General features: G+C 41.1%; 1 protein-coding gene across 3 annotated transcripts in view; it reads left to right on the top strand.

The window, feature by feature from the left end:
* Nucleotides 1-26,627, top strand: part of MYB (MYB proto-oncogene, transcription factor) — a 557,504-nt gene that overhangs the window by 472,779 nt on the left and 58,098 nt on the right. For all 3 annotated transcript variants that reach the window (XM_044076310.1, XM_044076317.1, XM_044076323.1), the window contains one exon: nucleotides 26,456-26,569. In XM_044076310.1, the coding sequence (XP_043932245.1) occupies nucleotides 26,456-26,569 (114 nt within the window). The remainder of the gene's footprint in view (nucleotides 1-26,455; nucleotides 26,570-26,627) is intronic.

The following is a 26,627-nucleotide window of genomic DNA, read 5'->3' on the forward strand; positions in this document are numbered from 1 at the left end:
TTATGTAGCACTACAAACTGGATGCCTTTCCAAGGTCTAGAGTAGGCTTCACTAGGATCGTTGTCCAGGGGCTCCAGGACCTTATCCTTCCTCCTCCCAGGTTGGATAAGCTTTGGGAATCTACCCAGATGTCACTGAGGCAGTGTGTTTGAACATACTACAGTTGTGTAAATTCCACGTACCTGTAAGAGTAGATGTTCATAGAACACACTGCCTTACTGGTATCACCCTCCCACCATCCCCCTTTACTTGGATAGATATAGTTTATTTGTTGGTGGTTGCTGCTGTTTTTGTTTAGCAGTTTTTGTTTTGTGTGTGTGTGTGTGTGTGTGTGTCTGTGTTGTCTTTGGTTTGTTACAGTGAGTGTTCGCAAAACCTGCTTTTTCCATATGCTGTTTCTTTTGGACTCTTGAGAACAAACTGTGGGCTAGTGTCTGTGCTGTGAAGGATTATCCTGTTATAGCAGCTGATAGGTCATTCACACCCGCAGACAAGCAGAGGGAGGAGCCTGAAGTTATGAGAGACTGCCAGAAAGAGAGTAATCAGCACTACTACCCATATGCCAATAAGGCAGTGTGCTCCACGAACATCTACTGTTACAGGTAAGTGGAACTTATGCAGCTGTATTTTACCCATGCAGTATAAGCTAAATGTCCAGTCTAAAGTTAGAGAGACTTTGGAATTGCACTGTCATAGGTGCTCTTGTCTAGGTGCCCACCTCCATGTAGTAAACTTATAGTTACTTCATGGATTTTTTTCAGTATGTTGTAAGTGCTGAAACTAGAGTCCTTCTTGAAGGATTGTACAGCAGTGTAAGTCTACTCACCACAGTATTAGATCTTTGTGGGAGAAACTTGTGTCAATAAGAGTACCACCCGATAGGATTTGGATTTGCAGTAAGAAGATGATATGAACATTATTTGGTTATTACTTGTACGTTTCTTTTGCATTTGGAATTACAAGACAGTAATAATAATAATGATGATGATAGTAATGTGATAAACTCCACATTTGGTCCTTTGAAGACCTGGTTTGTGAAGCCATATGGCTGATGAGAATAGACCAAACATTTTTTTTCTGATTATTGATGTCTTCTTATGATGTCCAATATGATTACTAGTAAGTGCTATTTTGGGTTTCACATCTGTCCTAATTCTCCCAGTTCCAGTCTTATTTTCTGTTCTTAACACTGGAACAAACAGTCAGGCCTTCCTGAACCTGGGATCAAGGAGACTGTGGAAAAGACTCTCCACAATTTCTGCTGTGACTAGTGCAACAGTCTCAAGTTTGTTCCTCTGCTACATGGTTTGGCTTGGGCTCACCTCCTGTAAAATTGAGCTTAGGTTGGCAGTTCTCAGTGCCCTCCTAAGTAGGCTTCCCAGAATTTGGTCAGGTACCTTCCGAAAATAAAGTAGGCACTGACTGCACCAGAGGGTCTTGGTGATACCCTGACTCCTTATTATCATTCATCCCAGTTTTTCAATAATAAACCATCTCCTAATTAAATTAAAAAAGCTCCCATGCTACTGGAAGTGTTACCTTCATTGGCTTCACTTACTGAGTCTCCTAGAACGATGACTTGGTTGGCACATTAGTGTTATCCATGACTAAGCCAGTAGGACCACCTGTGTAAAGACAGATGTTCTTCGTGTTTCACTGTTGCAGTCATAACTGTAGGGTGCTCCTGCCGGCAGGCAGCCCGAGGTCGGCCAGAATCCCAAAGTCTGGGTCCGGCGTCGGCTGTATAAGCTAGTACCCTGACGTCAGTACGCTTTGGTACATAGCCCTCAGCCGACACCATCTTCTCCAGTCTTTCTTGCCGTGCGGTGGAAAGCAGCTCGCAAGTCGTTGGTTGGCGATTTTCGAACAGCGTATTTGGTTGTTGTCGGTCCGAAGTTCTTACTTCTCTTCTCAAAGCTAAGTACCCGTTAGAATCTTTTCTTGTTCCTCCGATGTCAGAAAAAGTTAATAATTGTATAGCGTGGGAAACAAATACCTCATAAAGATTTCCACTCTTACTGTCTACCTTGCTTAGGCCCTGACCACGACGTTTCTTGTTGTCGGTTCTGTGCCAGGTTCAACTCTCGTACTATCAAGCGCAGGTACGATTGGGCTTTAAATTATTTTGGCAGACGCTTCAATTATAGAATGTCGTCGGACACTACCGGAGTTCAAAAGAAGCGCAAAGACAGGCCTCCGAGGTCCAAACAGGACTCGTTGCAGCTGGAGCCAGCGTCCGGTTCGGCTGTCGTCAGTGAGGCGCTTTTGCAGCCCCTGTTGTCCGCCACTTCTGAACCGATGGCCGATACGGACTCCCATGGAGAGCCATCAAGGCCCACTATTTTAACTGCTGCAGGACCTTCGGACGTCGCTCCTTCAGATGGGTCCGGAACCGCTGTGCAGGTACCGGCTTCTGAGGGGGTTTTCAGGCCTACTCACATCACTATTTCAAAGGCAAAGACAAAGTTCCAGCTCAAGCTGCTTCTGAATCCACTCCCAGGACACAAAAGCAATTATTGAGGATGGCTGAAGATTTGCTTACAATGATTAGGGGTTCTCACCCCCCTCCTGAGAAAAGGCCTCGGCAGGATGTTACTCTGGATTCCTCTGACCAGGCTTCTGTATCTTCTGTTTCAGGACTATTCCTTTCCCCCTTATGAGGATTCGGATGCTGAGGACTCTTTACCCTCGGCCTCTCCGCCTGAGGATTTTTCTTTTGGGGAAACCTTGCATGAGATGAGGGAACATTTTCATTGGGAAGGACAGGAGTATTCTGCTTCCAAGAAGAGGCTTAGAGAATTTCTTCTTCTTCCTCAGCATAGGCCTTTAGCTATCCCTCCTGTTTTGGACATTGTAGATGATGCTTTTTCTGAGGCTAATTTGAATCCTGATTCCATGCCTCCTGCTCCTTCTAAGCCTGATAGATTTTATAGGGTTCCTGACTCTCATTTATTTTTATTTAAAAACCCTTCATGGATCCTGAAACTATTTCTCGGGCTCTAAGGCTGCTAAGGTTGCTACTTCTAAAATCCTATTCCTTCTGAGAAGGATTCTCGTGCTTTAGACAGGTGGGAAAAAAGGTATATACTTCTGCTACCCTGTCTGTAAGGGCTTTAAATTGCCAGTTTCATATGTTTAAATATCAGCAATTTCTTTTGTTTGTTTTAAAGCAAAAGCTTGCTTCCCTTCCTGCTTGTGCAGAGGATAAGGAACTTCAGGATGTTTTGCATGCTACTGAACAGGTGAACAAGCATAGCTTACATTGTGGTTTTGATGCTTTGGATGCTTCTTGCAGGGCTGCTGCCTCTGGTACTGTTATTAGGAGACATGCCTGGCTTCGTGAACAAAGTTTACCTGAACAGGTTAAGGCTAAGTTATTAGATGCCCCTGTTCAACATGATGTTCTTTTTGGATCCAAGGCTGAGGAAGTTATTAAAAAGATGGAAGAAAAGGCAAAGTCTATGCAGACTTTAAAAGATTTCTTGCAAGTTCAGCCTCCTAGATTTTCCAGGAATTGGCCCTCTAAAAATTGGTCCTTTCCCACGTCTGACAGGCCTCAAAGGGGAAGATATAGGCGCTCCAGAGGTCGTGGTCAAGGCCAGGCCTCTTACAGATCTAGACAATGGACTGCTTCTTCACCTAGAAGGGGAGAAGACAGATCCCAATCGCAAAGAAAGCAAACTCAATGACTCTCGGTTGGGCTTCAGGACCCCTTCACCTGGATGCCCTCTCGGAGGAAAACTGTCTCTTTTTTACAGAAATTGGACTCATATTACCCAGGACAGATGGGTATTGGACGTGATTTTAAAAGGTTACAAATTCCACTTTCACACTTTGCCAAGGGCTCACGGTTGGCCAGATCTGCCAAAACATCAATGGTCAGAGGCCTCAACTCAAGTGGATGCTCTTCTGGCCATGAGAGCCATAGAGCCTGTTCCACTCTCGGAAATGGGAAAAGGGTTTTATTCAAGACTGTTTCTGGTTCCCAGAAAACAAAACTCATGGAGACCTATTCTGGACCTTTCTGTGTTAAACACCTTTGGAAATTCCAAAATTCAAGATGCTTACTCTGCAGCAGCTAATTCCAATGCTCTCTCAGGACGCCTGGATGGTGACATTGGACTTAAAGGAAGCCTATTTACATATTCCCATCAGGCAAGAACGCAGGAAATTCCTCAGGTTCAAGGCAGGTTCGAGGCACTTTCAATTCTCTGTTCTGCCCTTTGGTTTATCTACTGCCCAGAGTCTTCACCAAGTGCCTGGCACCAGTAGTGGCTTACTGCAGACTTCAGGGGATCCAGATTTACCCCTATTTGGACGACTGCCTTATTCAGGCAGACAGCAAAGATCTTCTGCTTCAACATCTGGACTTTGTTCAACGTCTTCTCCTCCTACTGGGATTCTCAGTGAACATAAAAAAGTCACATTTGATCCCTTCTCAACAAATGGTATTCTTGGGAGCCCTCTTAAATACAACCTTACAAAGGGCCTTCCTCACTCCAGAAAACAAACTCAGCTGGCTTCTACTTTCAACACCTTGGCAACTCTATCTCAGCTCACTGCAAGGAAATTCCTGCAGGCTCTGGGCTACATGGCTTCCTGCATTCTGTTGATTCCAAACGCAAGGCTTCACATGAGAAAGCTTCAATGGTATCTGAAAAGTGTATGGTCACAGCATTACCACAATCTGGATATTCTGATTCCTCTGATTCCCTGCCTTCAGAGGGAGTTCCTCTGGTGGTCCAGGGCATGCACTTTAAACGAAGGAAAACCTTTTCGTCTTCCTCAACCTACTCAAATCCTAACCACGGACGCCTCGGATTATTCTTGGGGAGCACACTTTCTAGACAATTGCCAGCAGGGAACCTGGACAAAGGACCATCTTCACTGGCACATCAATCTGAAGGAAATGTTGGCAGTTCAAAATGCCCTTCTAGCCTTCAAGAACCTTTTACAACCAGGGCCTCTGCTAATTGCACAGACAACACCACGGTCATGTGGTACATCAACAAGCAGGGGGGTTCTCATTCATACCCCCTTTGCAGACTAGCTATGGTTTTATGGGACACAGCTCTAAATTTGAATCTACATCTCCAGGCTCAATTCATTCCAGGGAAACAGAATCTCTTAGCAGACAGCCTGAGCAGAAACATTTCAGATCCTCACGAATGGATGCTAGACACCAACTTATTCAACAGGATTACTGCAGTTTGGGGATGTCCCCAGATAGATCTGTTTGCATCCCATCTCAATCATCAGCTGCCTCGCTTTTGCACCAGGTCCTTCTACAAAACAGCTTGGAGAGTGGATGCCCTGTCCTTCAGCTGGAGAAGCCTTTCAGCATATGCCTTCCCTCCTCTTCCTCTACTGCCTCTGGTATTACTGAAGATAAAACAGGACAAGCCCAAGTTCCTCATCTTGATTGCTCCAAATTGGCCTCGACAGTTTTGGTATCCAACTTTAAAGCTCCTGTTCTCGGGGCCTCCTTGGATTCTCCCACTGAACCCTTCGCTTTTGTCCCAGCATCAGGGTCAGTTACTACATTCCAATCTCAAGACCCTTTGCCTGGCAGCTTGGCTCTTCAAAGGAATTTGATTTCCTCTAGTCTTCCCAAACAAGTTTTGGATGTTCTTTTGGAAGCTAGACGGCCTAGCACTAGGAAATCCTATGCCTCTAAATGGAAGAGGTTTTGTATTTGGATGCAGGACCGAGGCTCGGATCCTCAGGTACCTGATCTCTCTTCTGTTTTGCTTTACCTTCGGAACTTTTATCTAAAGGACTTTCCTTTTCTTCCATTAAGATTCATGCTTCTGCTATCTCTGCATTTCAGTTCTGATCCTCCTGTTTTTCTCATCCTTTGGTGAAGCAGTTCTTGAGAGGGGCTAAAATTTGCGCCTCCAAGGACCCCTCCTGTCCCTGCCTGGGATCTTAATTATGTTTTAGAAAAACTTACTTTGCCTCCTTTTGAGCCTGCTGCATCTTCAGATATTAAGTTTTTATCCTGGAAGACTGTTCTTTTATTAGCATTGACCTCTGCCAGAAGGGTCTCAGAGTTGCAAGCTCTCATGGCTGTGGAACCATACCTTATTTTCCATCAGGACAGAGTATCCTTGAGGACCAATCCTACTTTCATGCCTAAGGTGATTTGAAAGTGGCTTTAAATCAGACAATTCACCTTCCTACTTTCTTTCCAAATCCTCAAAATAAAGGGGAAAGGATTTTGCATTCATTAGATGTGCACAGACAGTTACGTTTTACCTGGACAAGACTAAAGATTTCAGAAAGTCTAATCAATTGTTTGTTTCTTTTGCCTCCAGTTCTCTTGGAAAACCTATTTCTAAACAAACTATTTCCAAATGGATTGCTTATGGAATCAGATTTTGTTACACTCATCATGGGAAACAGTTTCCAGGTACCATTAGAAGTCATTCTACTAGAGCAGCTGCCACTTCTACAGCTTTCCTCAGAGGAGTCCCTACCAAGGATATCTTGGAAGCTGCCACTTGGAGTTCTGTGCATACTTTTTCCAAGCACTACAATCTCCCCGTTTTCTAAGTCCAGGGCAGGCTTTGCCTCTGCTGTCTTGCAGGGTATTCTTGCCTCCTTCTTCTATCTAAAGCCTCCTCCCTTTTACACTGCTTTGGGATTCCACCCTACAGTTATGACTGCAACAGTGAAACACGAAGAACATAGTACAGTTGTGTACACCTACCATAAATGTAGATGTTCGAGTGTCTTCACTGTTGCAGTCGGGTCTCCCTCCTATCCCCTCTGTTTTTCTCTCTTTTCTTTTTTTGTGGTGTATTTGTGTTTCCTTGTTGGATTCATTTTTGATTTGTTGGGGACTTCTGACATCTAGGGCAAGAAAGGCTGGAGAAGATGGCGTCGGCTGAGGGCTGTGTACCAAAGCATACTGACGTCAGGGTACTAGCTTATACAGCCGACGCCGGACCCAGACTTTGGGATTCTGGCCGACCTCGGGCTGCCTGCCGGCAGGAGCACCCTACAGTTATGACTGCAACAGTGAAGACACTCGAACATCTACATTTATGGTAGGTGTACACAACTGTACTTTCTTGAGTTTCTTTCAAGTTTGGTTATCATAGCCACACTGACCATTTTATTGCACATGTTGATAATGGACAGATGCATCTTAAAATGATTTGGTTCACCTGTGCAGAAAGCTGTATGCTGAGGGACTAGACAGACTTTACATAGCTTCTGGAACAGGCCCTGACTCTGTAGAGTATCAGTTGATAAAACCCATTGCCTTTCTGTAAAGAAGGAAAATTATCTCCCAAATTTTCCTTACTTTTAACGGAATGGAAGGTTTTTCTTTCATATTGGACTTTAGCAACTTCAACAAGTACTTCCACTCTAGATGTTGTTTTTTTCAGGTGGTTTAACTCCTGCTGTATCAGGGTTGCTTGAACCATATAAGTGATGTAATAGATGCATTTTGGCCACCATTGTCTAGAGACTGCACAGGCAATTTTGTTGTTTTATGGGAGAAGCTTAATTTATCAGTAGATGTTCTCATTTAATCTTTTCTGCTAGCTATGGTGATGGGAGTCCTTGAAGAGTGTTGATTTCTTGCAGTCCCTTACCTGGATGACTCTGTTTTGGTAGCCAAGTCTAGGAACTCCCATTCTTGGGCAGTCCCATGGTGTCCTTTATAATGTGGGACAGAAATGGGCACAGTTCAGTGTGGCCATTCTTTTATATGGAGAGGGCACAGGTAGCTGTAGATTTTGCAGCATGGTTGAAGGCACAAACATGATTCCAGTCTTGAGTTTTCTCACACTTCATGGTGGCCATGATCTTCAATTCTTTTTACACACTTAATGATTCTGGTGTTGGAATGGACTATGAGATGTCATGGGCTTCAAAGCCATCACTGTGTTTTGAACATTGTATTCTGTTGACTCATCACCAAGAATGGTGGACAGTTCCCACCAATGTCATTGTGTACCTCTTCTTCCAGCAGCATGATGTATTGCAGGTCCTGACGATGTACTATTTGGTAGTGCATTGGGGAGGTCATTTCAGCTTCTCCCTAGTTCACAGAGAATGGACCGCACCAAGAATGTGTGCATGTAGGAGCTTTGCATGATACATCTGGAACTGTGGGCAATGATTTTGCCCTAAAAGATTGGGAAGCAGAATTGGGACCACAACCCTTCCTGCTTCAGAGAACTGGACTTTGTTTTGGTAAATGAACAAACAGGGTGGCAATCTTTCGTACCCCCTTTTACAAGTAGATGTTGAAGGTTTGGTGGTGGACTTTAGACTGAGGCATCACTCTGGCAGATTTTCACATCCTGCTAGAAGTGCATGTACTGACAGAATTCCTGAGTTGCAACTTCATCCCTCTTCTGCAGATGAAAGTCATGTGTCCCGTTTGATTAAGATGATTCATGGGATGGGTCACTGTGTAGACTGACCTGTTTGAAACTTGAAAGATCATGGCCCTTTTGCTGTTCCACTCAGTCTTACAGGGCAAGGGGGAGTTGATGGATTCATTTTCCCATTCCATGCTGTAAAAGAGAGGATAAAGTTTAAAACTCATTTTTGTACTGTGATGGTTGGGAAGGGTGTTTTCAGGTTCTGTGGTTTCTAACAATTTGGAAAACCTTCTCAGTACATGTCAGGGAAGATCCTCAGTTGGAGGAACAGCTTGCTGTACCTTAGAACTTGGCTTTTCATTTAGATATTATACTTCTTACAGACCTTCTGTTGGGAGTTTCAGAGGGTTTTGAAGCTACCAAGAAATCTTCCACTTATCCAACATATTCTGCTAAGAAAGAGAGATTCCCCATTTGGGTGGGGAGCTATCCTGTGCCACTTCATCTGGAATTTTGCAAGTTGGCTTGACCTAGCTTAGACGCCTGAATGACTTGTTCACTTGTGTCTCAGTTATTCCACTGTCATGATTCATGACTGTTATCAGCGTGTGTACTCAGGTAGTTTTATTTACAAAGTGCATAGTAATAATAGGGTACCTAAAAGAACTAAGAATTTTAAGGGTACAATTTATGCCATAGTAATAGGATGCCTGTAAATATTAAGAATTGTTAATATATACTATGTCATAATAATAAGTTGCCTGAGAGTCTTAAGAATTGACCTGATGTTGTCCTTTTCATTCATTCCTCAACTGATGGGTTTGGATCCAAGACTCTGATCCGACTCGGCCGCTTCTACCAGATCATTGGATCCAAAATTCAGTTCCATCTCTCTTTACCCATAATGCCCCACCAACTAAATATACCTCAGCTCTCTTTTGCCAACATTCAGCTTTAGATGCGGATCCTGTCACTCTTGAGCTTTGGAGTTTTATTTAGTCATTTGTTGTGAGTTTTGTCTCAGATTTCTTTTTTATTTTTTTTGTAATACTCCTACCTTCCGCCCTTAGTCCTTTTAGCTAGTATCTGTATTCCTTTTAGCTGCCATTCCTCTGTACTTGCAAAGTACATTGTTGGTACCCTTTGCCTTGTGACCACTCTTTTGAGTACTTCTTTTCTACCACTGTTGGTAGTTTCTTTCCTTTGCTAACCCCCCCCCCCCCAAAATACAGCTTTTCTGTCTTTAGTGTTTTTAGGTCTTTCTGTACTTAGACAATAGTGGCTGACAAGTCAACTGGATTTTTAAAAGTGTGGTACTTGTGGGCATAAGTTTCCCAACTCAGATGTTCACAGGGAATGTGTGCATTGTTTAGGCCTCTTGCACTTGGAAGTGGATTGTTCAGTCTCTTCTGGATTTAACTGCAGAGCCTTTGTCTGACTGGAGAAATAAATTAATCTTGAGAGGCATTCCTCTTTCTCCCTCTTCTCTCTTCAGGGCTCAAACTCCTGTCAAAAATCTGACAAGGGTAGGTCAGAATCCGCTACCAGGGGACAGGAGTCCTGTAAGAGGTTTCTGGACTGTTCTTCCTGTTTGGCTCCTTCATTGGATCCTGTTGCTAAGATGCATAAGACATCAGATCCGACTACCTCAGATCGGCCTATTTCAAAACCAAGATCTCCTTGGATCTGTACACCTCCATTCCTATTAGATGCAGTTTTTTTCACGGCTACCTTCTCCTTTTCTGGAGGGATCTCTATGTAGGCACTCCAGACCTCCATCCACCACATCAGCTCTTAGATCTTGCAGAAGTTTATCAGAAGCCAATGTAGATAGGATGATGAGGAAGTTTCTCAGAACGCAGATCAAAAAGAAGGTACTCCTGATTTCGACTGCCACCAGTGTCACAAGCTGTCCTTTGTCTACTTCCCCTTGGTATTTCCTTCAGTGATCCAACCCACTGTTTCAGAGCACTTCGATCTGAGACCTCTGGGGGTGTCTTCATCAGATCCGAAGATGGTCTTTTCTTCGACTCTGGTAATTTCCTTTTATCAACTGGCTCAGACCCTTTCAGAGCTGGAATACGCTCAGAGCCAAATCGTTGGTGCTGTGTCCATGGGGTTGAAATTGATTCCAAAGCTTTCGGAGATATCTTTTCCCCTTACAGCCTCGGTGCTGTACAGCTCAGATCCAGCTCCCTGCTTGAGTGGAGAGCTGGTGGGATTGCAAGAACTGACAGCTCAAGAACTTCCGGCTCCTTTGTTGTCGACGTCCATGTCCCCTAAGCATTCTGCCTTTGAGGTTGTAGAGACGGTTTTCTGTTTGTCTAGAGAAGGGACATCCCTGCCCTCCTTGGATCAGACCACTTTGCCTCCCCTGGTTCTGTGCTCTGAGCCTTGTCCATCCACTGGGACAGCCAGCCCGAACTGGTGTCCAGTCGGTCCATCACGACATAGTCATCTCTTCTGCTACTTCTCCAGAACACTCTACTGAGGAAGTCCCTCAAAAGAGAATGTGTAAGAGGAGGCATCTAGATCCCTCATGAATCTGTCATGGAGGCCACACGATTTTCAGGAGATGGAAGGGTCATCCAGATCTCCACCTGAAGGAGCTCCTAAAACAAAAAGACGGTTGGCCCTCCAACACCCCCTTCCATAAAGAATCAGTGTTCCTGGAGGCTTTCAGGTCTGACCCTTCTACTTCTTGGGTGACCCCCATCCGGCAAGCTTATAAATCTTGTTTCTCACCTAGCATGGAAGGAGCAAGATACTGCAGAGCCAATTCCAAAAGGACCAGACAGAATTCTAGCCCACATGGACCGGGCACACTGGAGCAAGGGAGTCCCAGTCAATGCTATGGTTGTGACTGCAGCAACTAGGAAATAACTGGCAGAACAGAGTTAATCTATCCATCTGGAGCATTTCTCCCCGGGCCTCCGCTGAAAATAGGCTCTGTGGAACCTAGTCGGACATTCCCGGTCAACAAATGTTACATAAAAAATAAAAAAAATAAAATAAAAAAATCCCTATAACAGAGGGTCCTGGGCTTAGGACAGATTTGGAAAGCACATGTACACATCTGTGACCTTTGCCCTCAGGTCACTAAATTACCTGGCACATTTTGCGAGGTTAGAGAGATTTGACCAAGGAACTTGCCAAATCTCTTTCTGGGTCCATGTCTGCCGAGGATGGAAATTACTGGCCACCCTCCAGTCTGCTTCAACCACATTCATGAGGTTGATCTCCCATGCAGTGGAAGGTACTTCACGGATGGTGGGTTCAGGCATAGTCATTAGTAGACATGCCTGAATGCGACTGTGTGATTTTGCAGAGCCCTTTAAGTCTTTGTTCATCAATGCTTCTTTTTATGGATCTTCCTTGTTCATCCCCAAAGTAAAGGACTCTCTTTCCAGATGTGAGCAAGAGGGTGCCTGTGGGTGTATGTTTTTCAACCCCTCAAAGACCTTTCTCGAAGAATCAGTGAGGAGGTAGAAAAATGTGGTTTAGAAGTTCCCAGGGTCCTTTTTCAAGACTCGCATGTGGATAGTTCCCTCAAAGGCAGAGGAAGGAACTTGAATGGAAGATCTCATGGCAGAGTTCCCCAGTAGAACCAAAGCTTCATGGATTCCTTCTTGGATAATCCCTATCAGTGCTCCTGAAAGGGACCCCAGCTGTTCCCCGCTGGAGACGGGGCATTTGTCTCTGCACCGGAAAGCCTGGCTATCTATAACAAAAGATTCCTGGGTGCAGAGAATCATACCCAAAGCTTATATTATACCATTTTCCCTGCCCCCCCTTACCTATGTGAAAAAGATCCCAGTTCCACCCAGTCAGAGGGAAGCAGTGACTCTGTAGATAAAAAAGCTGCTAGAAAAAGAGTCATCCAAGTGGTTCCCACAGACCATAGAGGATCTGAAACTGGTTCTGTATTACATGATCGAAGCTTTACTTAATCGAATAAGTAAAGCTCGAACTTGTAATATCGAAACCGTAAATTGTCAAACTGCCGATTTAACCCAGGCCGTTCTGTGGAGTATGCCCGTTTCTCCAATTTGGAGCGATCTCGGAGTTGGTATATTTAGGTAGGGGGGTGTGGGGGGCATAGCTCCCCCATTTTATTTCGAATGTAAAGTTTTTTTTTTTTTTTGATTCAGCCAAGGGAAGTGCTTCCCTTGGTTGAATCGTCTGTTTGACAAGTTTAGCTGTCGATATTACAAGATCGAGCTTTAGTTATTCAGTTGACTAAAGCTTTGATATTGTAATATAGACGCCCAAAATTTACGCAAGATTCTTCTTTGTGCCAAGAAAGACAGGAGGTTTGAGACCATTTCTGGATCTCAGCAAATTAAATCAGTTCATACAATATTCAAAGTTTCGGATGGTCATGGTTCAGTCCATTTTACATCTGCTGTGAAAAGACGATTGGATGTGCTTGCTAGATCTTCAGGATGTGTGTTATAATTGCAAACTGGGAGCCATAATCAAATCTCCTAACGATGTGGATATTCTACAAAGGGGCCTCACTGAGACAGATGCCTGGTGTCAAAGTCATGGCCTCAAGTTCAATGCAGAAAAGTGCATTGTCATCCCTTTTGGTAAAATCTCTGTACCCATAAACTACCACATAGGCAGAAGTCTACTTAACACCGAAAGTATGATAAACAGACCTTGGGACACAGGTTGTCAGTAGTCTCTCCTTTGATGATCACATCACTACAGTAGTCAGGAATTCCTTCTACGTGGCACACCTCATCACAAAAGGTTTCTCATCCAGGAAAAAAAAGGTCATTGTTCCCCTCTACTCATCACTCATTAGACCCATTATAGAGTACAACACCTCTTTTTGTATGTACCTCACAAGACATCTACAACAACTGGAAAGGCCACAGAAATACCTCACAAAGAAGATTACCAGCCTCAAACAGATGCCCTACGCAGACAGTCTAAAAAAACTCCAGCTTTACTCTGTCGCTTATCGCCTACTCAGAGGCGATCTCTGCCTAACATACAAAGCTATGTCATACCCAGAGCTGTTGGACATGCTCCATGTAAAGAAATACCAATCCCTCCAAGCTACACACTCTAGGGACCTAAACCTTGTCACCACAATAAACAGAACATGCTGGAGGGATAGATTCCTGTCTCAGACTTCCCATACTCTTGAACAAACTACCTATCTATATCAAACAAACCTCCTCATTAGCACTCTTCAAGAAAAATCTTGATGATTGGATGGGAGATAGGAAATTCACCCCAGGGATCACTTCTGTGGCTCTGCTTGACAGGGGCAAATAATTTGCTTGGGTGGCAAAAGCCAGGGTACCGTTTGGCTAGGCTTATATAGGCCCTAGGGCCAATAGCTTAGTACCTACCTATGAACCTATAAAATGAGCAGCTGCTCCAGCTGGGCTCCAGTCATTACCAGTTTAGAGCGTTGTCCTTTTTCACCACAGCCCCCAGAGTGTTCACTAAATGCATGGCAGTGATAGCAGCTCACTTGAGACTGCTGGGAATCCAAATGTTTCCATACCTAAATCACTGGCTCCTAACTACCCCAACCAGGTGTCATCTTGTACAAGCAAGGAAGTACTTGCTCCAGTTGTGCAGTCTTCTAGGAGTCCTGGCCATTTACAGCAAATCACAGCACACGCACACGCCTACCCAGAGTCTGGAGTTCATTGGTGCTCACCTGGACACAGTCTGTGAGATAGCCTCTCCTACCTCTAATAGAATATGGATGCTGAGATCAAGAAAGTGATACAGAACACTTCTGTTCCAGCTTGATTAAAATTATAAGCCTTGGAATCCATGACGGTGACTGTCACCCCCAGTCCTCTAGCCATGTTTCACATGCAAGTCCTGCATTGGATACTTTCATTCCAGTGGTCCATTCTTCAACATCTGTTAACATCTCCAGTTAAGACCACACAAGCATGCAAAATATATTTTCTTTCCTGGATTCACTGAATTCATTCAAACAAGCACTCTGAAGGCCATCCATTTGTTCTTCCCCAGCCCATGGCCGCAATGACCATGGATGCCTCCCAACTGGGGTAGGGGGTGCTATTTGGGAGCGACAGTCCAAGGTTTGTGGTCCCCCAAAGAGGCCAAGATGCATGTCAGTGTCTTGGAAATGAGAGCAGTCTTTCTAGTGTTGCAGGCCTTTCACGACACTCTCCTATCTGGGACAATTGTCATTCAAACAGTTTATTAGTGGTCTGATATATCAACAAGCAGGGAATAACCAGATCTTAGGAAATAACAAAAGCCACATACCTAGATACGAATAAATGCTTTAATCACCTCTAGTGCCTTAGTTCAGTTGCCTTCAAGGAGTAAAATAAACACTGCAAAATCACACAATATATACTCAGCCATATAAGATACTTCCAGTTACATTCATTATTTAACCCCTAGGTATTAGTGTTAAATTTCAAGTTATAAAGAGCTTCCTTATATAATATTTTATCTTTAAGGGTAGTATGTTCACCCAGTTTCATCACAACTTGTTCCAAATCACAAGCTTTTAATAAAGTTGAAGTATCTTGGTGATGTAATATAAAGTGCGTAGCCAGAGAGCTTTCCGAACATCCTTTTTTAATGTCTCTAATGTGTAAGTGTTCTTGAAACCTAATCTTGAATGCCCTCTGTCTTTCCCCCACATAAAACACATTACATGGACACTTTAGAACATAAATTATGCCCTCAATATTGCACGTAAATTTCATAATTGGATTAAATTTAACATTATTCATCTTAGAAAATCAGTTTACAACTTGATTGCATATTGAACACCACACTGAAAAGTACCTTTTTTAAAGAAAACATGTTTAAAAGGACCACTAACTGGAAATATAAAATTGCTATGAACTACCATAGCAGCCAAACTGTGGCCTCTTTTGTAAGAAATACAAGGAGCAGAATTTATCAAGTTGGACAATTCCCTATTTTTAAACAAAACTGCAGTGGTGGTGTTGCGGTAGCGTTGTCGCCTCACAGTAAGACGTTGTCCTGTTCGATTTTCAGCTAAAGCATCTTCTGTGTGGAGATACGCGTGAATGGGCATACCTTCGTTGAAGGTTGTGCATCAGGGCTGGCGACTCGGCACGTAAAAATCTACTGTCAATCATTAGCGGACCGGAGTTCTGCTGTGGCGACCCCTAACCGGGAAAAGCCGAAAGACAAAACAACAACAACATCATTATCAATAATATTTCAAAAGTTCAACAATTTGCTCATTAAGGACACCGTGAGTGGTAACAAAATTAATATCCCTTTTTGTATTTTTACCACTATGTACATCACTATCCAAAACACAGGAAAAATGATGTCCAGTGTATGCAGAGATATCAGTGTTATCATGACCAAGAGGTTATTCCCTTTTGTTTACCCAACATGTGTTTCTTTTAACTTCAAGTAACTTAAATACTCTTACATTGCCTCACAACTTTATCAAGGGAATCTATAACTGTCTCTCTGTTATAACCCCTGCTAACAAACATCTCCACAGTCTGTTGGGCTTCCTTTTAAAAAAAAACATGTTCCAGATTACAAAGTTTACTAAGATGTAAAAACTCCCCATATGGTAGTGAGGAAACAAGATGAGGGGGATGACAGCTCTTTCCATGTAAATACAAACCCCCTTCACCACCCAGCTTTCTATGAACAGAAGTAAAAAAACACTTCCTCCATCTAAACCCACTATATTAAGACCTAAAAAGACACCTTTTTACCGTATTGGAGACCTTTAAAAATTAACTTGAATCTATTCTTTTGTAATTCCTGAACAAAATTAGGCACCAAATTATAACACCCCCCCATAATATAAAAATCAGATCATCAATATAATGAAAATAACCAACTACATAGTGTTTAAAAAAATGTTTGTTGATGTAAATATTCTAACTCAAGCATAGCCATAGTAATATTGGCATACATAGGGGCAAAAGGTGCCTCCATTGCCATACCCTGAATCTGATGAAAAATCTTATTAAAAATTTAAAAAAATATTTTTAAGACAAAACTGAACAATGTCTATAATATAGTTAGAAAGGGGCTATCTCCTAAAAAATAATACAGAGGCTGAATACTATGTGAGTGCTGGATGTTAGTATATAATCTTTTGTCATCTGACTTCACCCAGTACATGTCAGTCTCCCATTTCAACTCAGAAATCTTATCAAAAAAATCTTTAGTGTCCCTAATATATGATGAAATTTTCTTAAATAAGCAAAAAGATATTCTTTTAAGAAAACTCCAATATTGTGGAGAAAATATTTGCAAGGAGACACTATCTGGCAGCCTGTTAAATTATCTAAAGCATTGTGAATTTTAGGTAAGCAGTAAAATGAATGTAGCCAGAAGGAACCAGATCTTAAGCACTTTGTTGAGAAGTAATGAGAGTGTGGCAATGGGTGATCTCTTCAGGTTGCTTTCTAATAGCAATGCAGATTTTGGGGAAATCCAACATGATTGCGGACAAACTAAACAGGTCCATTCTGATGCCTCACAAGTGACCTCTCAGTGTCAAAGTGGCGGCAAGGATTTTTCATCAGTGCGGCCAGCCGTGCTGCGATCTTTTCACCTCTTCCCTTAACAACAACTGCAGGTTCTTTGCCCTGATCCCTCCAATAGGAGAGTCACTGAGAGATGCTCTATTTAGTGATTGGCCCTCCTGTCTATTTTACACTTACCCACTGTTACTTCTGCTTCCCAAATTTTTACAGAAAGCATTCTGGTTGAAAAGCACAGTTACCCTCATTGTACCATTAAGGCCTTGTCAGATTTGGTTCCCCTTCCCCTGGCCTCACCTTCTGCATCCACCTTGGATACTGGATCCCACTCTAGACTTTCTTTCTCACCTGATGGGTATGACTTATCCAGACTTAACAGGCCTCAAACTAACTTCATAGTTTTTCCAATTCCATTGTTTGCTAAACAGCCCAGACTGCCCTCTCCTGTCTGTCATATCTTGTTCTTTTCAAAAAGCTTCTACTAGAAGGATTTACAAGAATAAATGGAAAAAAAATATTTTCTGGGCCCTTAGCAAGGATTTGGATCCCCTTTCAGCACTGGTGCCATCTATCCTATAATTAGCTTCAGTTTTCAATGTGGGAGCTAGCTTTTCAACTATTAAAGTTCAGTTGGCTGCCATTTCTAATTTCCACTTGGGCGAAAATAGCCCTACCTTAGCCTGTTCTAGACTATGCAAAAGGCCTTTCTCAAGGGAGCCTTTTTACTTATACCACAATTAAAGGATCTTAAACCTTCCTGGGATTTTAACTGTCATGCTTCAAGCCTTGTCACAATCTCGCTTTGAACCTTCTGCCAAAGCAGATCTTAATTTTTTTGTGTTGGAAAACTATTTTTCTGGTTGCCATCACATCAGCTAGTTGAGTATCTGAACTCTAGGCTCTGTCTTCTAAACCTCCTTACCTGATTTTTTACAAAAACAGGGTATTCTTGCGAACAAATCTATCTTTTTTGCTTAAGCTAGCTACGGAGTCCAACATAAACCGGGTCATTAATCTACCAGTTTTGTTTCCTAACTTTTCAAATAAGGGGGAGTATATGATCCACCTTGTGGATGTACATAGACAGTTTCACTTTTATCTCCATATAACCAAAGACTTCAGGAAATCTAATCAGTTGTTTTTCCTTTTCTCCTAACTTATTGGGCAAACCGGTATCCAAAGTTACATTGACCAAATAGTTAACTGAATGCATCTCCTTTGTTTATGGTAAAAAAAAAAAAGGTGTATCCTTGTCCAAGCTTCCTCGAGCTCATTCCACGAGGTCTATGGCAGTTTCTTCAGCCTTTTGGTCAAGGGCCTCCTTAGAAGAAATTTGTGCTGCTGCAGCTTGAACTAGTTCTTACACTTTTATTGCTCATTACAATTAGGTTTGATTTCCAGGAACAGAGCAGTCTTTGGCTCAGCAGTACTCTGGAATATCTTTCCATGAGGGCCTCCCAAACTTACAGTAGCTGGGGGCTCTGTCCCATCAGTTTAGGAATGAAGGAAAAGGACAACATCACATGTACTCACCGTAACATTCCATCTGTGTTGTCCAGTTTCATTCTTCAAATTCCCGCCCACTTGCCCCCATCCTTTGCTTCTGGAGAGATGTTAGAGTTGTACAGGGACCTCTGTTCCTTGTTTGAGTTCCAGCTTCCTTTTTCCTTTCTCTTTTCTGCCATTATAAATTAATGTATTAGGGTATCCCTTTATGCCTAGGGGCAGCTAACTTGATCTGAGGTAGGTTAGGTTGGCAGAGTATTATGGGTAAAGGGAGGAGCTCGGGAGTGTTGGATCCAGTGATCCGGTAGAAGCAGACAAATCAAATCAGAGTGTCGGCTCCGAACCCCTCAGTTGCAAAAGAATGAAAATGGACAACACAGATGGAAAATTATGGTAAGTGCATAACTTTTTTTTTTTAAACTTAGAATGCATCATAATAACAGGGTGCCTGACAGTATTAAGAATTGTTTATTTGCTGCAGCTGTATTCATATATGTGGACAGTCCATATCATTGTGAAGTTTCTATTGTATTGTAAAACTAAAATCATAAACTGTTATTTGCTGGGATTAGTATTTTCTGAAGATGTGTGTAAGTCTATAAATCTCCTCAAACAATAACTGTGTTCTTAACCCAGTCTTGCAGATACAGCTTGTGCAATATCATTATTGTAGTTGTTAACTGATACATGTTTTCTGTTTTTGATTATTCCTTGGTCTTCCTGAAAAACATTTGTACCTAACAAAGGTACCAGTAAGTAAACAGAATGAAATGTCCCTGGCCCCTCTGTACTTAGACCTTGTTGAAGGCTGAAGTCCAGCTCAGCACTAGTTGGTTAAGCAGGTCATTAGAGTTGTCCATTGCAGTGCACATTTGAAGAACATTATGATGGGCAGACTTGCTTAAATTCCTTTCATTTCAGCTGGATCTACTTCTGTAAAATTCATCCCTTGGAAGATGATTTTAGGTGGAAATCTTCTCTGCTTGCAGGCCCTTATCTTCAGTGAAATAAAAACCACAAAAGAAAAAAAATATAACAAAAACCACAGACCAGTGACCACCACAAACTGCTGAAGTCTTTATTCTCTCTCTCTCCCTCTCTCTCTCTCTCTCTCTCTCTCTCTCTCTCTCTCTCTCTCTCTCTCTCTCTCTGACATCTCGGCTGAAATGCCTTCAAGGAAGATAAACACCAAATGACACACTCACTGTTTATAACACACCCAATTACACAATTAAAATGTAAATTAAAATAAACACTTAAAGTAACTCTCCAATTAAGTTCAGCATTTATTCCTTTAGGTACCAAAGTATCAAATTTCAATATATACAAGCCTTCTTTATATAGAAGCCTATTTTCAGTCATGGTTACCGGATATCAAACACAAATCCCCTGAATCTGGATAAAGTAACCAACGATAAAAGTATAATGTTCCAAAAAAGCCACCAACTCGTTGGAATATACACGGCAAAACAACACTTTAATAAAAAATAGTAAAAATATATAAAACATGTGAGCGCTTTCACAGAGTCCTCTCTGCTTCCTCAGACATACTACAGTAACTGCTGCTGTTGTTTAAATGCTGTTCACATTTAGATAAATTATAAAAAACATTAGTAGCTTCATTACTGAGCACATTCCTTAGTTGTTTTTCACACACATCAATGAATAAATCAATCCCAGAATTGCTAGGACAAGTGCATTAGCGATGCTTGTTATAAAGGAGGGAGCCACACGCACCTTCAAATTTCTAGTGTTACACATTATACAAGAAAATAAAAGAGGTGGGAACATGAACAATAAGACCGAAGCCTCAGAACAAGAATGGATAATTAGATTTCAGACTGACAGACCACCTGGACTAAATAGTAGGGTTTCACTGAAACCTTTTCTCAGGAACAGGGCTTTGAAACATTGATTATTATGTTCAGTCACATTTTTTTAACATCTATACATATATCCTACAGTTTTAACACTATCTAACTTTATAGAGCAAGCTTTTACAGTTTTTTTACATACATTTTTAGTCCACTATTTTTATGATTTGATTGTTTATATAGTGTGTCTTTTTAATTTTTATTTCAAGATACTGTCAACTGATTGGATTTGACACAGATGTATCATTATTTAAACAAGAGCAGCAGTTACTTAGTATGTCTGAGGGAGCAGAGAGGACTCTGTGAAAGCGCTCACATGTTTTATATATTTTTACTATTTTTCATTAAAGTGTTGTTTTGCCGTGTGTATTCCAATGAGTTGGTGGCTTTTTTTGGAACAATGGTTATCGTATAGACTGAAAATCTCTTATAAATTGGGTAGAAGTTTAAAAAATTTCCCAGTGAAAGGGAAATTTATTATGCCCCCATAAATGTGTATGGTATGACTTTTAGTTTAGCTGTACAGGTTTGTGGGAGGTGCAAGGCCTGTAAATATATTGTAACTAGTTTTGATAGTATTAATAGGCTTAAGTTTAGAGTTAAGGGCCATTTTAAATAGGGTACTGGGGGTATTATGTATGCCCTAAAGTGCCCCTGTGATAAGTTCTATATTGGGCAGTCTAAAAGGGCATTTAAAGTTAGATTATTAGAGCATATTTGTGATATTGAAAATGTTAAAGAATCTAGTTCAGTGGCAGCACATTTCCAGACAGCACATCAGGGATCTTCAATGGGTTTACAAGAAACTATTTTAGAAAAAATTTAACAGATTTTTACAGATTCTTCTATAAAAGATAGACTTCTATATAAAGAAGCTTTCCTTATATTTAGTGAACCTTATGTGGTCTTTCTTAAAGATGGGATACCTTAGGACTATCTCTGTTTTCCTCCAGAAAGTGGTTTCAAATGTTCTTAAGTCTGTTTATTTCCATGTTTTCTTTAAGTGGGCTGAGAACAGAGGTGAGGAAGAGTCTTGTGCCCTGTCTTACTTCAAGGAGGGGAGTTAACATATACTTGAAGGCCAGTGACTTAAAAAAAATGGTGTGTAAACTAGTTTTACTGTGTTAACAGCAACCATTGTCATGGAAGACACATTTTTAAGTATAAAGATTACAAAATCCACAGCCAACACCCTTCATATTAATGTGATAATTTGTAACAGACTTTACAGTGGCTTTTATCCTTCTGCTGTTTGTCCAGGTGATGCATAAAAGCCGCACAACTGTACATCTGGCAAAAAAGCAGCACTGCAAGGTGAGCAGTTCCACCTAATACATTCCTTCTTGCTTTCCAGTACCACATTAACAGGTTTTCAGTTGCAGAAGAACATAGAGCAGCAAGATAATTTTTAGCTGGCTCGTTCGGATGAGTGCCCTGATACAGCGCATGTACACAAACCTTCCAAAAAGCAGTAATTTTCAGACCAAAAAGTGTATGACACTTTAATTTGAATGATATGAAATTTTCTTAAAGGGAAACTTTGTAACTGTTCATCTGGCAGAAAATAACACTGTGAAGTAGGCAGTTGCAGTTGATATAAAGTGTATTCCCTTTTGGTTTTCAATCATGAGTGGACAAGGTGATCCACTGTGGTGACCCCTAACGGGGAAAAGCCGAAAGAGAGAGAGAGAGAGTAACACATTTTCAGTTGCACAGTGACTGTAGGATAACAAAATGAGTTTTAAAAGATATTACCACCTGACTTGATCTGGCAAACCTCCTAGTACAGTGAGTCACAGATATGTACATATTAACTTGCATACTAAGTGGATGGCAGCAGAATCTATTTTAAAGGACATTACTGACTTGTTCTGACAAGTGTCCAGATACAGTAAGAAACAGATTTGCCTATGTACAAAGACTTTCTAAGAAGTAACATTTTTTAAACATCTTTATTAAATCTTTGTATTTTAAATAATGGCCATAATAACATTTTCATTACTTCCTTATAGTAACTGTCATTCATTCCAGCATTGCATAAATTGCTGAATTCCTACTTTCCCTTAAACCTCAGATTTGTGCCGAATATAATTCTGCATGTTTTGTTCCCACAAGTAAAAGGATGAGATCTTAGTATAACATAAAAGAAGTGACAAACTGTTAATCTTGCAGCAAAACAGCACTGAGCTTAACAGTTACTGTTTATGTAGAATACATTCCCTTACCATGGTGTAAAGCTTTCAGGTGCACAATGAATGGAAGTCAGCGGAATCATTTTTAAAGGATGTTACTCAATGACTTATTTTGGCAATGGTCACAGTACAGTGAAACGCAGACATGCTTATTAATACAAATGTAAAAAGCAACAATTATAAATAGTAACTCCCTTCAGGTAACCTTCCCCAATCCACGTAAATTACCTGCAGAACATCAGAACATACAAATGTATAGACAGTTGACTTCAGATTGTTTTCATTTTGCTATTTAATGCCCTTTCCCTCCAAAAAATCAGCTTCTATAAATTTAGTGGTAGCAGGTAAAGTAACTCACTTTGAATAGGGCCTTAATTACTGTGACCTTAGTTTAAGTTGGATGTTAATTTACCACTACTGCAACATAGTAAAGCCTTTTTTTCTTAACTGTAGTCAAGTGGAAGAAAGCACAGACCCTTTGCCATAATATTTAACTACAGGTTATTTATTGTTGCACTACAAACAAGATCTATATCCAAAAACATGTCAAACTACCTTTTTGTTTTTTACTTGTACCAAGTAGGCCAGTTCTCCATTCTTCTAGTTAAAACAGGGCTCTCTTTTCTTGTCTGCAGTAAATACATCAGTGTCAGCCAGCCCATGAGAATGATGGTAAGCCCCATTAGACTTTTTATGTTTTTCTTACTTCACAGAAAAAGAAAAAAATGATGGCTAACAACTTCTGAGACTCTACTGCCTTTAATCAGATTGAGTCCACGAGTGGAGAGAAGATGACACCTACCAAAATTTCAAAACTATCAGTGGCAGTAGTAAAAACACACCTATAGGAAATATAGAAATGGGAGAATTTATAAACAGTGCTCCAGCCTACAAAGAAAAGCATTTGTCATTGCAATTTTAATAATAAACACCAGGATCCCTGGTTGACTGTTTGTCTCCTTTTATTTAGGTATGGAGAACTTGCAATGCCTTAGCAAACCCTTTATAACTGAATTAACTGCATTTTCTTTTGTCATTGGGTGTCTGTCTGCTAGAAAAGTTTACTGCCAAAAGTCATTCCACTAGAGTTATGGCTGCATCCTGTTTGTTTCAGAAATGACTCCACTGTGGACAGTTGCTTGTCAGTCACATGCTACTGAGTCACACCATTGCTAATGGCTTACTTGTAAAGCAAATTAATCTAAGCATGTCATAAGCGCTTCCTCTCGGAAGTAAAGTGGGACAGTGTGTGATGACTCTTGTCTGGTTAAAAGACATTACTTATTACACAGTAGACAAGTGGAAACAGGTCAATCAGACTTAACGGTACAGAGTGAAATTCATTAGCAGTTCATAACTTTAATCATTGCTGCCTAACTGCCATGAATTCATTACTCATTACAACCTGAACCTAAATTCCAAAAGTTAGACCTCCTCTGCCACCTTGGTGCTTTATGACTTGTCCTTCTGAGCTTTTTACTTTTGGCTGTCATGTTGCTTTAATCTGTCAAGGAGATTTAATCCTTACTGTTGGAATTCTCCGTATCAGTTATCTATTGCAGAACGTCTCTTGCTCTGTTAATGTTTTCTCAGTGTATGGTGGTCATACAATGGAACTTTGGAGTCAGATATGATATGATATGCTGTCCTAGGCAGGTATGTCACATTATGGCATGCACCACCTAGAGGCATGCATGTCCCAAGCTTGGAAGCTGGAAATTGAGAATTATGACGGGCTGGGATTATTAATTGTGGATGTCATACCTTTTGCCCACCATAGAGGTCTGTTTGTTGTTTAAGTGACGTAGTAGCTGCATATGTGTTATAGTTAGCAATTCTGTAAATAAGTGGAAGGTGTCCCCACCCCCAAAATATCCTTTCCTATGTCCAGTCATTATATCAGCAGTAAAGAATACTTAGAATATTGTACACAAGTAGGTAAAGCCAGTTTGGGCTGACAAGTGCTTCTCATTGTAGGCTTAGTTTGGATTGCCATCCATTTACATTAGTAGCTAGATGTTACAAGCATTATAAGATGGTCTGGCACCTCAGTAAAGCCTTCTTGGCAAGACAACCAAGACTGTTGATCACAGAAGAAAAATGTGTACACTGCTGCAATTTTCTTTGTCTGTCACATGCTTTCTGTTCTTATTACATGCTTCACTTTTATTTGATATAATATTAGGTCAGTATATGCCAGTAATCAACTAACAGAACCCAGAAAGGTGCAGTTGATGTCATCCTAATCATGTACACCTGCTGTCACACAACCCCTTCAGTCTACCTCAGTAGACTCTTTTGAAGTTTCTCTCACAATCAGATCTGCCATACATATAGTCATTGGTTCTTTCTGTGCTCCAGCAGACCAGTTTTGTTTTGGTTACCTTTTGATCAACACTGTATAATTTACCTAGCAATTATCCATGCTATACATGTAATTGCAGGGTGTTTGTGTTCCACCAGTCTTGCTTTGTTTGTGTTACTTCTTGAGCAGAATTGCCTTGGGAAATATGAGATAGTTATACAGTGTGCCTGTTATAGCACTACATCCTCACAACATTCCTGTCCTCATATGACTAGTCACTTCTTTTTAAGGAAGGGCTGAGATTTGGTCAGCTTTCTGAGACTTTTTTCAAATGAAGTTCTTAATTTCTTAGATTTTGTGGAGTTTTCTGTCAAAGATCTTATGGGGCAGAACTGTGGAAGAGATGGCAGTATCATATCCCCAGTCTAATGGACTGGACTGTGGTATTGGTGGTGATGGACTGATAAAGAGCTCCTTGTAATTCTGTTGTGGGAGGGCCATCTGGCTGCCATAGTATTTTGTTTGTTTGTAATAGTGCTAACTTGAGTAATACAATTTAAAAAGGATGCATTGTATTTTTGGAAACTTATGTTAACAGCCTGATGTATAGATGTCCTCCATAAGTGTATAGAATGTATACCAACATATATTTTTGCAGCTGTAACTGGTTCCGTTGACCTAGAGCTTAGAAAGGATTGATATACCTGTCTTGGGGGGAGTGGGGGCAGCAAGTTTAGGTCACACAATGCCATGCTGCCCACAGAGGACAGCAGCAAATCATGGAGTAATCCCCAGGGCTTGTATTCTGTTCTCCAAGCCTTGAATGAAATAGCCTTCCTTATACATGTACTGTACCATGCTATTGCCCAGTCAAGCTTTAGGGTCATTTGTAGAAACACCTTCATTGCCAGAATGCTGATAAGGGCATGAATCACTCTGGCTGTCTGGAAGAATGGCACATTTCTCCAAGTGGTGACGAAGACATTTCACCAGGAATGCAGGGTATATACATTCATGGAATGTAAAGAGACCAAGCACTAAATAGATTTTCAGCAGTCCTGTCCCTGTCTCCTGATTCAGCTATTGACATTGAAAAGTTTCACTTTAATTCAGTGTATATGTTTTGTTATTCTGTTTGCACTCCACTAGTCAGTATGCAGCATACAGTTCTATTCCTATGCAAGTACAGCAAAAATGGAACTGATGAATGCCTGCCATGTGGCTAGGCATGGCAATTAAGCTAAATAAAAAGGTAGTACTTAATAAAAAAATTAAACTTTATATGTGTGGGAAAACTGAATTAGAAGAGTCATGTCAGACAAGTGACTGTAGTGATTTGGTGGGTAGTCAGACCTAGCCAGTGTAAGCAGGGAGAAAACTTCACTAAATTAATCAACAAAGATAGCAAAATCCTTATTGTTATGTACATTTTCCAAATGTCTGGAATCTAGTTGCTGAATGGAACTGCAGCTGCAAAATATGGCTTTCCAGGTTAGATGCTCAAGGAAGATAAAAATATCATGCTTTGTGTGATCAGGAGGTGGTAACAGTCTTGGTGAGATAATTGGGCATGTTTGCTTGCTAATTTATCTATTTGTTGCGTGTTTCCTCACTGGCCATGTTGTCTTTTCAGTTAGTTATTGTTTTCCTACCATACTGTTAAATGTAAACATTAAAAGTAATTAAGCTTTACATATGTATATGTACAACTTTTTTTCTATAGATGCAAAGCCTCCTCACCAGTTCAGTATTAATGATGCCTGTATCACAGAAGGAAGACAGCATTCTTAAAGCGTTAAGCCTGCCTAGAAGTAGGCAGTTAAATAGTCCTTTGCAGGTAATAAAAACTTACCCTCTAACAATACATGCCTTTGTAGATTTTAATGCTGGAGAAA

This window comes from Protopterus annectens, chromosome 1.part1 (genome assembly GCF_019279795.1).
Source record: "Protopterus annectens isolate FY-2018-M chromosome 1.part1, PAN1.0, whole genome shotgun sequence".
Classification (NCBI taxonomy): domain Eukaryota; kingdom Metazoa; phylum Chordata; order Ceratodontiformes; family Protopteridae; genus Protopterus; species Protopterus annectens.